This window comes from Scyliorhinus canicula, chromosome 11 (genome assembly GCF_902713615.1).
Source record: "Scyliorhinus canicula chromosome 11, sScyCan1.1, whole genome shotgun sequence".
NCBI classification, from domain to species: domain Eukaryota; kingdom Metazoa; phylum Chordata; class Chondrichthyes; order Carcharhiniformes; family Scyliorhinidae; genus Scyliorhinus; species Scyliorhinus canicula.
The window spans coordinates 117,961,976-117,978,866 of record NC_052156.1 but is presented as its reverse complement, the minus strand read 5'-3'; the positions used below and the strand labels follow the sequence as shown (position 1 = coordinate 117,978,866).

At 44.4% G+C, this 16,891-nt stretch overlaps 1 protein-coding gene across 4 annotated transcripts in view; it reads right to left on the bottom strand.

The window, feature by feature from the left end:
* Positions 1-16,891, bottom strand: part of LOC119973322 (anoctamin-2-like) — a 168,881-nt gene that overhangs the window by 86,780 nt on the left and 65,210 nt on the right. For all 4 annotated transcript variants that reach the window (XM_038811193.1, XM_038811194.1, XM_038811192.1 and 1 more), the window contains 6 exons: positions 16,111-16,259; positions 14,480-14,534; positions 13,524-13,575; positions 7,611-7,666; positions 5,720-5,761; positions 4,033-4,097 (listed from right to left, as the gene is read on the bottom strand). In XM_038811193.1, coding sequence (XP_038667121.1) covers positions 4,033-4,097; positions 5,720-5,761; positions 7,611-7,666; positions 13,524-13,575; positions 14,480-14,534; positions 16,111-16,259 — 419 coding nt within the window. The remainder of the gene's footprint in view (positions 1-4,032; positions 4,098-5,719; positions 5,762-7,610; positions 7,667-13,523; positions 13,576-14,479; positions 14,535-16,110; positions 16,260-16,891) is intronic.

The window sequence follows — 16,891 nt, the reverse complement described above, 5'->3', positions numbered from 1 at the left end:
ATTGCAGAGGCATTGGTGATACTCTTCCAGTTTTCCTTTGGCACAGGAATGGAACCAGACGACTGGGGGGTTGCAAATTTGCATCCTTGTTCAAAAACAGGTGCAAGAATAATATTGGCAATTGCAGACCGGTCAGTTTGATGTCAATGGTAGGGAAATGTCTGGAAACTATAATTCAGGACAAAATCAGTATTCATTTGGATAAGTGTAGGATAATTTTGAAAAGCTAGCGTGGATTCTTTAAGGGAAAATCATGTTGAATTAACATTGGAGTTCTGGAATCCACATTATAAGAGAGATCTGATAGCATTAGAAAGATTGCAGATGAGATTCACCAGAATGTTACCTGGGCTGGAGAGTTTTAACTGTGAAGATTGGATAGACTTGCATTGTTTTCCTTGGAGCAGAGGGGGACATGATTGAGACATATAAAATTATGAGGGGAATAGATATAGTAGACAGGAAGAAACATTTCCCCTTAGTGGAGGATATCAATGACCATGGAGCATTGATTAAGGCCAGGGACAGGAGTTTAGAGGAGCTGGGAGCTTTTTCACCAGAGGGTGGTGGAAGTCTGGAACTCACTGCCTGAAGAGTGGTGCAGACCAGCATATCAGTGTAAAGGTTATTTAGACGTGCACTTGCAATGTCAAGGCATACAAGGCTGTGGGCGAAGTATTGGTAAATGGGATTAGAATAGTTAGGTGGTTGTTTTTGACCGGTGCAGACACGATGGGCTGAAGGGCCTTTTTTGTGCTTAGACTTCCATTACTCTATGACTACGACAATGCAGTCTTCTCTCTGACTCACCCACCCTTCAAGAGTAGTCCTTTGATAGGAACATGGATCAGAGAACTTATTCACCAATAATTATCTGATTTTATTTGACTAATGCTTAACTGCCCTCTGAAATGCCCTGGTCGCATCAAGCCACTGTGAAACCAAACAAATTACATAGAATCAATCAAGGCACTGGAAACATCAATGACACATACCCAACCTTGGCAACTGTACAAAATCCTCCTTATTATGAGACAGCAGCTTGAGGCAAAAGTGGCAAAACTGTCCCACAGATTAAGAAAATAACATTATACTCAAAATCTTGCCGAACAGGCAGTACCCAGGCACCACCATGTCCATCCACCAGAGGTAGCTATATTTGCTCAAAATATGTCTCAAGTAACAATGTGTTACTGCCACACACTATGGAGAATGTGCCCAGTCGGAAGATGAGACTTTACTCCATAAGGATTGTCTGGTGGTCACTCCTATCAATACTGTCATGGAATCTCAAGTCGGGAGGGAGTCCCCTGGAAATCCTCAACATTAACTCTAGACCTCATGAAATCTCATGGCATTCGGTCAAACCTCCTGCTGGTTCCTACCTACTTCCCCCTCTCTAGCACCGCCTCTAACCCATCAACTGCTGAATCAGTACTCCATGTTGAACATCATCCGGAGGAAGCACGGTGGTTGGCAAAGGCACATAATGTTCTCTGGGTGGGGGACTTCAATGTCCATCATCAAGAGTGACTCGGTAGCATCACTACAGACTGAGCTGGACAAATCCTAAAGAACATAGCTGCTAGATTAGGTCTGCAGCAGGTGATGAGGGAGCCAACAAAAGGGAAAAACCTACTTGAGATTCCATGACAGTATTGGTAGGAGTGAGAGTTCTTGTGGGGTTAGAGTCTCATCTTCCCATTGGGGATACTCGCCATAGTGTGTAGCAGTAACACATTGTTACATGTGACAGATTTCGAACAAATGTAACAATTCAAAACTTGGTATCTATGAGGTGTTGTGGGCCACCAGCAGCAGAATTTTACTCAACCACAATTGTAACCTCTTGACACAGCATATCCCCCACTCTAGCATTGCCATCAAGCTGGGGGCCAACCCTGGTTCAATGAAGAATGCAGGAGGCTTGCCCGAAGCAGCACCAGATAGGCCTAAAACTGAAGTGTCGACCTTGTAAAGCTATAACACAGAACTACATCTGTGCCAAACAGAGGAAGCAACATGCAATAGACGGAGATAAGTAATCCCACAACTCACATATGGCTAAGCTTTGTAGTCCTGCCACATCCAGTTTGAAAGAACCCAACAGGAGGCGGAGGGTCCACAAATATATCCCCATCCTCAATTATGGGGAGACCAGCATATCAGTGTAAAGGTTAAGACTGAAGTATTTGCAGCCATCTTTAGCCAGAAGTGTCAAGTGGATGATCCATCTCGACTTCCTCCAGAGGTCCCAAGCATCACAGATGTCAGGCTTCAGCCAATTTGATTTACTCTACATGATATCAATAAATGCTGAAGGCATTGGGTATATTGTGCCTTGACAATATTCCAGCAATAGTACTGAATATTTTGCCCCAGAACTTGCCGTGTCCCTAGCCAAGCTGTTCCAGTACAGCTGCAACATTGGCAATTACCCAGCAATGTGGAAAGTTGCCCAGGTATATCCTTGCGTGCAAAGCAGGACAAATCCAACCAGGCTAATTACCATCCCATCAGTCTACTCTCGATCATCAGTAAAGTGATGGAAGGGGTCATCAACAGTGTTATCAAGCGGAACTTACTCAGCAATAACCTGTGCATTGATGCTCAGTTTAGGTTTGATCGGGGTCACCCAGCTCTTCACCATATTACAGCTTTGGTCCGAACATGGACAAAAGAACTGAACTCAAGAGGTGAGGTGAGAGTGACTGCCCTTGGCATCAGGGCAGCATTTGACCAAGTGTAACATCAAGGAGCTGTGGAAAAATTGAAACCACTGGGAATTGGGGTAAAATCTCCACTGGTTGGAGCCAAAGGAAGATGGTTGTGGTTGTTGGAGGTCAATCATATTAGTTCAAGGACATCACTGCAGGGCTTCCTCAGAGTGGTGTTCCAGACCCAACCATTTTCAGCTGCTTCATCGATGACATCCCCTCCAAGGTCAGAAGTGGGGGTATTTGCTGAAGATTGGACAATGTCAGCACCATTCACAACTCCTCAGATACTGAAGCAGCCCATGCTCGTATGCAGCAAGACCTGGACTACATTCAGCTGTGTAGTTGTAAATGGCAAGTAAATTTCACACCATATAATTGCCAGGCAATGACTATGTCCAACAAAAGAGAATCTAACCATCTCCTCTTGACGTTCAATGGTATTACCATTACTGAATCTCCCAGTATCAAATACCCTTGACCAGAAACTCAACTGGACATATAAACACTGTGGCTACAAGAGCAGGTTAGAGGCTGAGAAATCTGCAGTGCGTAACTCACCTCTAACTCCCAAAGACTGTCCACTGCCTACAAGGCACATGTCAGGACTGGAAGGGAATACTCTCCACTTGCCTGGATGAGTGCAGTTCCAACAATACTCAAGAAGCTCAACACCATCCAAGACAAAGCAGTCCACTTGACTAGCACCCCATCCACGACAGTCGGACAGTAGCAGCAGCATGTTCCATCTACAAGTTGCACTGCAGAAATTCAGCAAGGCTCCTTCCACTGGACCCAACCTCTATCACCGAAAATAACAAGAGCAGCAGATGCATGGGAACACAACCACCTGCACATTTGCCTCCAAGCCACATACCACCCTGACTCAGAACCGATCCTTTACTGTTGCTGGGTCAAAATCCTGGAACTCCCTTCCTAACTGCACTGTGGGTTTATCTACATCACATGGACTGCAGAGGTTCAAGAAGGCGGCTCACCACACCTGCTCAAGGGCAATCAGGGATGGGCAAAAAGTGCTGGCCACAACTTTTAAGGGTCATTAATTTTAGTTGGCAGACATTTATGTCGGCCAGGAATCAGTTAAGCTCCATGAATGAGTTCTGGGTTTGTGCTCCTGTTACACAGAGCACTGGCTACATCTAATTCTAACCTTTATGCCAATGGTTTTTCAGTAAACTATTACCTTCCCAATATTCCACAACGGTACCCTTGTGTGATACTTTAAAACCATATAATCATTAGAATTAAGAAACATTTCTCAGTTATTTCCAAAGGAAGAACATTTCAAAACTACCTTATCAGGTCAACTGGCTGGTATTTATAAAACACTCCATATCGGGCCCATTCGCGATACAGCAGCTATAAGGTAAATTAAAGACATTAATAGATTACAAGAGTACATTTCGGGTACCTTCACAAATAACTGGTTATGATCAATTGAAGCACTCAAAGACTCCATTTGCACAAAGTTGGTACTTTCAAGTTTCTGGTTGTTGGCTAGTTTGAATCCTGTTTCCAAAATGAATGAATGCATTTTTGGCCCTTATTTATAAGGTGATGATGTTATAGGAGGTCAGGCCCTTTGGTGCCCAATGTAAAAAAGGTTTGAATTATGAGAGGCTTCGCTTCTGGTATGGAGACTTATTAAATGGGAATGCGAGTGAGAGAGTGGATTATAATCAGAGAGGGCCAAATTAGCCAATAATCCCACCAGCTGTGAAAGTACTGCAGATTCCGGAAATCAGAAGCAAAATCTAGAATTGCTGGAAATGCTGAATATTGCCAGCATTCTATTTTGATCATGTCTACTGAATGCCCGCACATTGCAACAATTAGCCAAATGTTTTTTTATAAATGGGTACTAAACAGTTGTGTTGAACAATGAGGAAAAAAGTTGTCCATTTGAGGATCAGCTGTTACAGTAACAAACTGAAAACTTACTTCAATATTAGACAGGCTGAGAGATGCTGAATATGGGCATTTTAAAACATGTTGCTGGTTAAAGTTGAGCCTGGCTTCTGATTTCCTCTCGTCGTTATTTGTCTGAAAATTTAATCCTGATTGTATTTCTCCTATTCCCTACGGATTACATCGGATATATGGTACAGGAAAAGGCCATTCAGCCTCAACCAGCCTCTGCTGAGGTTTATGCACCACTTAAGCCTCTTGCCATGCATTTAAATCTGTCATGTAACTCTGTTGTCTTCTTCCTCATAAACATGTCTAGTTTTCCCTTAAATGCAACAATACTATTCGCGTCAACCACTCCTTGTAGTGGCGAGTTCCACATTTTCACCACTCTTCGGGTTAAGAAGTTTATTTTGAATTCCCAATTGGATATGCCTCTCATACTCTTTCCAATTTCACTTTCTCTCTGTGTGTCTGTCCCTGCTGCCTTCACATGCTCAAAGGTTAATTGTCCTCAATATGTTCTTAGTGAGACATGTGCCAAAGAACCATAATACTGGCTGTGTTTGATGCACATTGCTGGTGGCATCTCTGACACAGGTTAGAAACTCCCAAATAAAACATGGGAAAGCACTGAAATCATAACTGAATGACACAAGATTTATCTGACCATTCTTAAACACTGGTAAGGCACCCAGTGTTCAGGAAAGAAAATGCTGAGGAAAGGATTGCAAATTAAGTACCCAAACCTGCCTTCCATACAGTTGTTCATTATTTCAGGAGAATTTGGTAGTTATCCACATGCAAAATAGATTTTCTTAAAATACTCTTCAGAACAGACGCAAATTAAAACTGACTAAAATTTGGCATCAGAAATAGTAAACAGTAGTACAATTCAGATAATTCTGACTTCTTTCAGCTGGTTCCTTTCACTAAATGGTGAAATACTTCCACAGTATTGTAAAGGAAAATGCTGCTAAAATGATTCAAATATTGTCCATATGGTTGCATCTGCATCTTTGAAAACACTTAGAGATGTGATGATAACTAAATAGATTTGTTGGCTACCTTACCTTGCGTTCGTTCTCTTCTGAATCAGTGTCTTCACAATCACCCTTTGAAAAAAACAAATATAATATGAAATCACTCAGAATGTGCAGTATAGAAACAGACCATTCAGCCCAACTGCTCCATACAAGCCCCCTGTCATTCTTCTTCAAATAACCCTATCAGTAAAACCCTCTACTCTTCCCCCCCCCCCCCCTTTTATTTATCTAGCTTTCCACTAAACACATCTATGGTATTGACCTTACATGCTCCTCATGGGAGTATGTTTCACATTCACTCGTGACTTCCACATCCAAATATTGGATTGGATTTAATGCAGCACATTGCGATGAGAAACATGGCAGATGGGCCCAAGTAATCATGGAAAGGTTCTGCTTCTGGCTCCCATTGATGACAAAAATGCCCCTGATTAAGTCTGAGGGAAGAACAGGCTGCCGCATGATTACTGGTAACCAGCAATGGGATGTCAATTAGGCGATTGACACCCCTTATCCATGAACCCACCACAATTTAATGGTGGCTAAGAGGTTAAATGGGGGCCTCGTGCCTTTCCTGGGCCCTCAGAAGGCTTCCCAAGTTTGCCAATGGCCTCCTGGGGAGGTGAATTGATCTGTACCCAATCAAGGGACCTATCACCAGGAAAGGAGTGGGGGTGGCAGCTACTGAAACTCACCACCCTCCCTTTGACACCAACCCCCCAACCCCCCCCTCTCTTCTCCCCCCACCCCCTTCTCTCACGAGTCCCATCCTGGTCTGGAGACCCACAAAGATCCTGGACCTCGAGTGGGTGCATTGGCTCCAGCTGCCACCACTCCTTCTGGTGTGGAAGGCACGAAGAGCTGCCAGCCTCATGTTTGGGACTTCTGCTTTTGGGGATGCCTGAAGCTGACTAGTTAAGTGCCCAAAGGGTAGTTGATTCCTTTGGGCCTTTCCTACAGAACTGATGGAGGAGCTGCCCCTCTGGTTCTCTGACCAGTGGGTGTGACCACTTTGAGCCCATCAGAATCTTAGCCATTAAGTATTTGACTTAACCTGAGTTAATATAACTAATGGCCAAACTGGCCCGGGTAAATGTTTGTTGCTTGCCTAATATATATTTCTTCCCTTACCAAAACAATTTCATTTTCTTAGCTTTTAAAATCTCCAAGCATCATGCACCATTTCATAATTTTTCCAGGTTTCTCTGCCAAGTCCAGTCCTTAATTTGGACTCTCCGAGGATCATTCTGACTTGAGCTGATAATGTGAAATGGGCGATATCAAATCTACTGTCCATTATACATCCGTCCCATTTTTTGTTTCCCCATCTCTTTTTTTTAAATAATCTTTATTGTCACTAGTAGGCTTACATTAGCATGAATGAAGTTAATATAAAAAGCCTCTAGTCACCACATTCCGCCGCCTGTTCGGGTACACAGAGGGAGAATTCAGAATGTCCAAATTACCCAACGGCACATCTTTCGGGACTTGTGGGAGGAAACCGGAGCACCCGGAAGAAACCCACGCAGACACAGGGAGAACATGCAAACTCCGCACAGACAGTGACCCAAGCCGGGAATCGAACCAGAGTCCCTGGTGCTGTGAAGCAACAGTGCTAACCACTCTGCTACTGTGCTGCCCATCTTCAGATCTTTCACTTCAAAATACTAACGACAAAGAAATAAAGAAATAATAATCCCTAAACAGCACTTCTACATTCTCTCCAATATCAGAACTATTTGGAATTAAATATATCTTGATCTTGTACCCTTGCTTGTTTTCATCGTCGTTTGCCTATAATGATGTTCTGTCACTCACTGGAGCAACTCAATGATCTGGCACCAAGCTACAGATTGTTGTATACTTTTACATTAACCCCCTTTAGAAAACAACATACCACAGTAAATATCAGACTTACATCATGAAGAGGGTAAGCTGAATCATAAACTCCGTTTGCTATTAAAGTGGTGATACCTGAAAACAAATTTATAGTTAGAACCACAAAATCGCCACCACATTCAAGCCTATAATGGCGTCAAAAACTCAGCAGCATCTGATCTTATAACCAAAAGCTCCCAGTCAAAGATTTACCAGTGTCCCAGCTTACAACAATAATCTTTGGCGTGACTCAGTCACTGCGTGTGCCTGGCACGGAGCCGGGTGAGATGAGGAAATCCTGGGACAGCCCCAAATTGGGCTTTGTGCCAGGCCAATCGCGAGCCACCCTATGCCCGGCGTGATCTGGACCGAGATAATAATATTTCAATGAGCCATTAGGTTCCTTTAAATAATCTGCCAACGCAGTCAGCCGGCGCCCGGGAGTAAACAGCCGCGCCTGTTAACACTGATTTCCATAAGCGTGGATCAGGCATGATGGCAACTCGGGGGTCTCGGAAGCAATTAGACCCCCCATGTGGCCGGGGACAGGGCAGGATAGTACCTTGGCACCGGATCACCCACTGCCAGGCAGGCACTGCCAAAGTGCATGGGTGCGAAGTTGGCATTGCCAAGGGATGGAACCTTGGGGGCCATGCCAATGAAAGAGGGAGATTTGAGGGAGCCGCAGAAAGGTTCAGTGGAGGGTGAAGAGGGGGGTCTAAAAGTGTGTGGTGGGGGGGGGGGGGGGAGTGATCAGGGCAGCCTTTCAAAATGATGGCTTGATCTGTGAGGTGCCAGTCCTGCTGGCAGGTTCAGCTCCTCGGAAAAAAATTCAAAGTGTGGCTCCTCGAGAGCCAAAAAAACAGCTAAGTGCCATTGAATAGCGTTCTCAACCTCGATATTGCTGTCACAAAAATGTGCCTGGAACAGCACTTTGTAATTTTTCGAGTGCATTACATCCCTTATGTCAAGGTTTCACCAGTATCACAGCCTACAATAAGCGCAGAGTTAAGGCTCATCAATATCTCCAGCCTAGAACCACAGGATGGATTTACAGTGTAATAACTTCAAGACTAGGCTCCAGCAGTTAACTTATAAAACACAATGATTTACTACAACTATAAACAATTATTTGTAAAATGCCTTAAATGGTGTTTACATTGTCAGCTCTATAGTCCAACTGCTGGGACAAGACCCAACATGTCCCGGCCAAATTCCAACTCCGTCCCTGATTGGACTAGCAGATCACATGACTCTTCCCTCAGAGAACATCACTTAAAGGGGCCAGTTACTGCATCCCTCCCCTTTATGTCTCTTTTTACACATTGGAATAACTAAATTACACAATTGCCAAAACAGTAATTATAATCAACATTTTTACACTAGTGCATCAATAACTTAGTCTGCCAGTGACTTCTTCTCTCTCTTAGAGCAACGTGGCTCAAGTGAATGAAGTTCTTCTGTTGAGATAGTTACTGTAGGTCTTATTTCACGAGGACTTGCTCCATGTACCGGCATTTCACCTTCCTCTGTTTCTACTGTTTCCTGGGGGAATAACATACTGGCCTGTTACTGGCTGATCTGTCAGTTCACTCCTCGGGCAACCCACAATGCTTCCTGCTGGCACAATCAGATCAGGTCGCATCACTGGCTCTTGGGATGGCTCTCGCCCACAAAACTGGTCACATGCTATATTAAAATCACATGCACATCACATGGTCCTGTGCTTTAACTTCATAGGACCCCGGCCCTGTTCTGGTCACAACATCTCCTGGAACCCAATTTGGTCCATTACCAAAGTTCTTCACAAACACTAGATCTCTATCCCGAATGCTCTTGCATGTTTAAACAAATCTTGGTTCCTCTTCTGGTTCCTCTAGCTTGTCTCCACCTCCCCCACTAAGTTTGGGAACACAAAACGTAACCTTGTCCTGAGCCTAAAAAGTGAAAACGCTTTCCCTCACAATCCCCCTAAATCTCTTGCCCCTAACCTTGAACCTGTGTCCCTTCGTGACTGACCCTTCAACCACGGGGAACAGCTGCTCCCTATCCACCCTGTCCATGCCCCTCATAATGTTGTCCACCTCGATCAGAGGGCCCCTAGGTCTTCTCTGCTCTAACGAAAACAACCCAAGCCTATCCAATCTTTCTTCATAACTTAAATGTTACATCCCAGGCAACATCCTGGTGAATCGCCTCTGTGTCCCCTCCAGTGCAATCACATCCTTCCTATAATGTGGTGACCAGAATTGCACACAGTACTCCAGCTGTGGCCTCACCAAATTTCTATGCAACTCTAACATGACCTCCCTGCTTTTGTAATCTATGCCTCAATTGATAAAAGCCAGTGTCCCATGTCTTTTTCATCACCCTATTAACCTTCCCTTCTGCCTTCAGAGAGCTATGGACAAACGTCACGGCTCCTTTTTTTCCTCAGTACCTTTGAGTGTCAGACCATTCATTGAATACTTCCCTGTCAAATTTCTCCTTCCATAGTGTGTCACCTGATGCTTTTCAGGGTTAAATTCCATCTGCCACTTTTCTGCCCATTTGACCATCCCATCTATATCTTCCTGTGACCCAAGACACTCAACCTCACTGTTAACCACCCAACAAATCTTTGTGTCATTCATAAACTTACTGATCCTATCCCCCACATAGTCATCAATGTTGTTTAGATAGATGATGAATAATAGGGGACCTAGCACATATCCCTGTGGTACGTTACTGGACACTGGCTTCCAGTCACTAAAGCAGCCTTCTCAGATCATCTTCTGTCTCCTACAACTAAGCCAATTTTGAATCCACCATACCAAATTACCCTGTATCCCATATGCATTTGCCTGATGTTTTATTCTGTTAAAAATCATAAATGTCTGAAACCCGGCACCGGTAAAAATTGTTCCATTGTACGAAACAAGGGCCTCTGGCACCCCATGGTTTGCAAAACACTGTCCCAACTTCTCAACTGTCGCTTAAGCAGTTGTGGCTCTCATCTGAAACGCCTCCATCCACTCTGAATGGCGTTCACAAGTGCCCATAACGGTTCCTCATATTTGACATGGCCCCTAACCCAGGGTCAACCTGGCCATCCCCACAGATGTAATGGAGCTGTAGCAGGTAACCTCTACTGAAATTGGCACTGATCGCAGTGCTTTACCACTGGTTGAATTGCAGCGTCAGTGCCGGACCACTACACATAGCTTCTCGCTAGCAATTGTATTTTAGAGATGCCCAGATGGGTACTGTGTAACTCTTCCAGTAATAATTCTCTTCTTGGCCTGGGGACGACCTTATAGCTGAGCTCGTCTTTCCTGATCTGGTAAGGCTTCATTTCCTCACAAGCTCTCTCATTCTGCCATCCGTACAATATCATATTTTTCACCTTCAGCAACACTGGGCCTCTGTTTGTCCAGTACTTAACCTGTTGAGCTGACACTGGCAAAGTGTTGAGAAAATTCATGGCCATTCTTATCTCTTCTGGTAGTGTGGGAGTTGCACCAATCTCTGGCAAAGGAATATGATTCAGGGTATCTGCATTGCCTACTTGTGTCGCTGAATGATGTTCAATGGTGTACTCAAAAGTCAACAGGAGCAACACCCAACACTGCATATGGGCCAAAGCTATTGGTGGAATTGCTGTATCTTCCTTGAATCAACCCAAGTGACCTGTTGTTTGTCCCTAAAGTGAAATGTCTCCCATATAGATATTGATGGAACGTTTTAGTGCTTTGGGATATAGCACAAGCTGATGAAACTCTAACTGGCAAGCATGTGTACTGGTACAACACCTTATGGATGTATATGGTCATATATTCCCTCAAGAATTGTCCAGCTCTAGCTGCTGGTAGGCATGACTCATATCCAACTTATTAGCATTAACCTCCAACTGGTTTTGCTTACAGGTCTTCAATTTTGGAGATGGGGTACTTGTTCAGCTTCACTGTCTAGTTCACCGTCAGCTTGTATTCCCTGCAGAAGCAAATGTTTTTATTTGGTTTCACTACTGGCACAATGGGTGCTGCCCATTCTGAAAATCGCACTGATTGAATTGAGCCTAGGTCTTCCAGCCTTTTCAACTCCATTTCGACCTTCTCCAATAACGCATAGAGCACATGTCTAGCCCTGAAAAATCTTGGTGGTTTAAGTGTTCACATGAATTCTCGCCTTGACTCCTTTTATTTTTCCCGGTCCTTTGTGGAAAATATCTTTGGACTTGCTGATGATCTTGTGCGGACCATTTCTAAAATTTCTAGACAAATTAATTTGATCTCCTGGAACCAGTCACGCCCCATTAACCTCAGTACCTGACCAACCACCATGACTAAATGTAACTGAGCAGATTGCTGTCGATAGCTCACTGGGGTCATCGTTACATTATTGCTTTTGTGATTTTTGGCGGCATGGAGGTACAGTTGTTAGCACTGCTGCCCCATAGCGCCAGGGACCTGGTTGAATTCTGCCTCGGGTGAGTGTCGTCTGGAGTTTACACTTTCTCCCCATCTCTGCGTGGGTTTCCTCTGGATGCTCCAGTTTCCTCCCACAGTCCAAAGTATGAAGGTTAGGTGGATTGGCCATGCTAAATTGCCCCTTAATGTCCAAAAGGTTAGCTGGGGTTACTGGGTTACGGGGATAGGGTGGGAGCATGACCCTAGGTAGGGTGCTCTTTCAGACCATCGGTGCAGACTCGATGGGCCAAATGGCCTCCTTCTGCATTGTAGGGATTCTATGATTCTATGAGATACACCATAGTTCAGATGCCTATCCTGCCCATTTTTGATTGAGATGACCTTATTTATAAAATTACTTCCAAAACTGCTCTTGGGAAGTTAATTAGATTTGTGACTGGAGCCCCTTTTCCCACCCATCACTGTGGCCTCTACACCATGTTAACTGGATCTCATTGTACGAAAGGCGCCATTCCTCTGGCTTCTGTTAATTTGTCGAACCTTGCTAAGGAAAGCACCTATTTGAAAAGTCGGTTACATTTTACTGTCTTCTGCCTCGTTCACAGCTGGGATTTTCCAGGAACCTTAAAGTGAATTGAGTTTTGGCTGGAATGCAAAATCTTCTGTTCTCGCTTGCAATGGATACCACCATGGACAAGATCGGAGAATCCCACCCTTCTTATAATCTAAGGTCATGTGCTTGATCAATTTGGTCACTCCAAGGATGAGCACAGTCTTCAATTATAAATCATTTCAGTTTGTGGCTATCATTGAATGGGACGAGGTACAACAAAAACTGAAGCTAATTAATTTTACCACCGTGGATGCCTTTTGCCGAAGAGATGAGGCTCTGATACTTGTACTTGCTAAACTGTGAATTCTTTTGACTGCTAATTATTGCTTTTAGTGTTTAAATGAATTATACTGATGTGTAATTTCTGTGGCTGTGATGTTAGCCTCTTGGCCAGGCTGTTATTGTAAATAAGAATTGGTTCTCAATTGACTTAGCTATCTAAATAAAGGTTAAATGAAATGAAGTAAACCTCGCCAGCATTAGGCAGGTATTATTACCACCTACTCAGGGGTTCAGCTAATAACTGAAAACTGGAGGACGGGAGTAGACTGTTGATGGGTAAGTCTCCCAGATGATTATAACTGCTCTGTTTCAGCCAGGGTTATATTCACCCCTTAAATTTCATTGTCTAAGCTACCTGAGTTCAGATCCCTCATCGGAATCCTAATTTACATTTTACAGCCCTGCTGTTCTATGAATTGAATCCCTTGGGAACTCCTTTTAATTAAATAGAAACATTTTTAATATCACTTTCTCCCAAAAATCTTCCTATAGCAGCAGAGCCAGAAACAGTTTTAACATAAATCGCCACTATCTGACTAAAGGAACCAACACTCTAACAGGTCGCAGTGTTAGATTTCTATAACTACTTAAAGAATTGTTTTAAAACCATCCTGAATGGCTTATGTAATGGCTTGTGAAGTGAGCTTACCCATATTGTATCTGGCTGTTGGACAGGAGGTTCGTTTTAAAATTTCATAGACCTGTAAGAAAAATTGGGGAAACAAAGGGTCATGGATCACAACCAGAATTGAACATCTACGTGAGAGAGCAGGGCTGTCGCAAACTGCTATCCATGGACCTCAAGCAACCCTTGGACCCCACGCAACTGAGTTCTAAACACTTTTACATGTTTTATACCCTCAGTGAGGTCCCAGAATGCAGGGAAGTAAATGTTAATAAATAGTAGGTGCAAGTTCCAGGAGATTGCACATTTTCCCTTGAAAGTCCATTTGTCATTTCCACATGTGACCTCAGTGTGCAAAGAAATTCTAAAAGAGGAATAGACTTTGTGCAGCGTTTTTGACGAGATGTACACAGTACAGCAGGTATGCGGGATGGGGAAGCGGGGTTAAATTTGTTCCAGTCATTTTGAAATAATGTGTATTTTTTGCAGCATTTTTTTTTAACCAATTACAATAAATTTGTTCATAAAGATCCTCCCAAAAAATCCATTCTTGATCACTAAGTTGGCAGAACCACACATAGGATTTCAAGAAAACAGGAGCAGAGAAGGAAGAAGAATTTTTCTAATGCTAAACCTCATGACAGCTCAGGAAACCACTGGACCAGGGGGTGTCAAACTCCAGTTGGATGGCGGGCCCGTCCATCACGATGGCACTTTTTGTGAGCCACATTGAGCAAACATCATTTAGACGCTGGGGTAGAAATTGGCATGTATCCCATTTGATTTTTTTGGGCATTAAACAGGTTCAAGGGGAACCGATTCCTAGGGCATAAGGTTGTGCACCGCCATATTGCGCCTTGTTCTTACAGATACCATGTGGCTGCCTCAACTGAATATTGTGATGGCACAACTATAGGTGTTTTCATGGTCAAAGTAATTACAAGTAACTCCACTCCTAACAATTTGACTGTCTGACTTACTATTCGACTGCGGGTTGCATTGTCGAAAAAGGTTTCCTTATTCGTTATGTTGTACCTGTAAAAACATAGAGACAGGGTTAATTGTTTGTGCCTCCCCCATCCTCCGATACATTGCTTTACTACGTCCCCATACCAGCCCTCCCCTCCCCTTGCCCCACCCTCCCCTTGCCCCACCCTCCCCTCACTCAACCCCCCCTCCCCCCACCCATTTCATTTGGAGCAGAATCTTCAAACCTACTCTCTGGGGAACCCCTGATTAAACCCCTAAATCCTCTCCAACAAAGGCATTTTCAACCAGCCCATGCTCTACTGTCCACTCCTTCATTGCTTCTATCTTAGCTTCTATTTTCACTTTATCTCACCTGCATAAATTGCCTCGCAATATTTTATACATTATTGTAATTTAATTGAATAAATATTCGAGAAAGAAAAACAGGTGTGCGGAGAGGGAACAGGACAAGGAGCCCTTTCGAAAGGCGCCACAAAAATGTGCTGTAAAGTCTGTCTGATTCTATTCTATACTCTACATATTGAATTAAGTCCATTTTGCCTTTGATGAAATGAGACCCAATTGTTTTCTACAGATGCAATTTTAATAGCCAGAGTCAATTAATAAACCTACAAGGTCAAGAATATATTGAAATTATTTGTACATGACAGCTGACACTTCAGGACAAATGGCAAACTATGAATTTTGATTTCAGTGTCATTCAGGGTGGTGATAAAACAATTCTTAAAGTATTCATAGAAATATGGGGGTGCGATGCTCCGATGTGGAGCCCAAGTGTTCGCGCCGTCGCGAACGCCGTCGTGTTTCATGACAGCGCAAACCGGGCCATGGTACAACCGATTCTGGCCCCCAAAGGCACTGGAGCGGTTCACGCTGCTCCAGCCACCTTTCACAGAGCCAAATGGGCGCCGTGCCAACCCGCGCATACGCAGTTGGGCAACACCAACCTGCGTGGCGTCGGTGTTCAGGGGCCGGCTTCGCCATAAAGTAGGCCTGGGGGGAAGAGGCCGGCCTGCCGATCGGTGGGCCCCGATCATGGGCCAGACCCCATCAGAGGCCCCCCCCAGTGAAGGTGCCCCCCCTCCCCTCCCGACAGGCCGCCCCCCCCACGACCGATCCCGCAGAATTCCCACCAGCAGCAACCAGGAGTGAACGGCGCTGGCGGGACTCTGTTGTATCGGCATGGCCACTCGGCCCATCCGGGCCAGCGGCGCCGGCACAAATGGCGCCGATTCTCTGCAGCTCGGAGAATCGCGCGCTGGCGTCAGGGCCCAGTTGCGCCGATTCTCCAGCCCGGCGCAGGGCTTGGAGAATCGCCCCCATAATGTTTCAACCTTTTGGAATATTGTTTTCTTCAGTCTGATATTTGATTACTCATGTAAAACTGTCCCTGGCCCTGCTACTCCAGGAGGATTTGGGGGAAACATGATAAATTTTGAGACAGATTTTAAATATAGAGTTTGATAATAGATTCCAGAATTATTTGACGCGTGCAATGGTCACTCTTTTGCGTCTCTCTAACCTTTGATGTATGCATCAGAACATCTAAAAGCAAGCGATAATTAACCTTTTCTAAATCATACGCTTTCCAAAATAATACTTTTCTGTGTGAACTACTTACAAATGCACTTTGTCTCTGGTGAAGGGATGTGCCAGGTGCTTGACTGTCTGGGTCATCTGTCCAACCTTAGGTTGTAAAGGCTTTGTGAACTTTTGCCAGATTGAGTTCACGTTTGCTGTGATCCCATCCTCCTGATTGACTTCAAAAGCCTGAGAAAGAATGAAAGCACGACGCTCAAATTAATGACAACCAAGTCAGGTCTTCCAAAATTGTCATCCCTTTCCCCATAGTATGAAGTGTTTTTCTTTGCCCACCACTTTCCAATAGTCTGTTATGAAAACAGGCCTTCATTTAATTTTTTCATTTTAATTTGTTTCTCACTGTTCCCTGCAAACACCTTTAAGAGCACATCCATAATATGGATACCCTCTTCCAAACTGGAAATTTCTTTTTGACTCAATCCGCCTGGCATGATCTGGATCTCTTCCTTGCTGGGCAAGATCCAGATCGACATATTTAAAATGAGATGAATGACTCATTTAAATACTCGGATGCCGGATTCACCCAGTGCCTGGGAGTCAACAGCTGTGACTGGGAGACCTCACCCGGGCGCCGTTTAGTACGGTCCACACAAGCTTGGACCAGGCCAACGGCACCTGGGAAACTCCCATGCTATTGGAGACCCCCAACCCAGATGGTTGGGAAAGGGCAGGGTGGCACCCTGGCACTGCCCCTGGCACCTGGGTACAATGGCACTGCCAGCCTAGCACCCTGAACAGTGCCACACATGCAGCCTGACAGTGCCACCCTGGCACTGCCAGGGTGCCTCCGTGGCACTGTC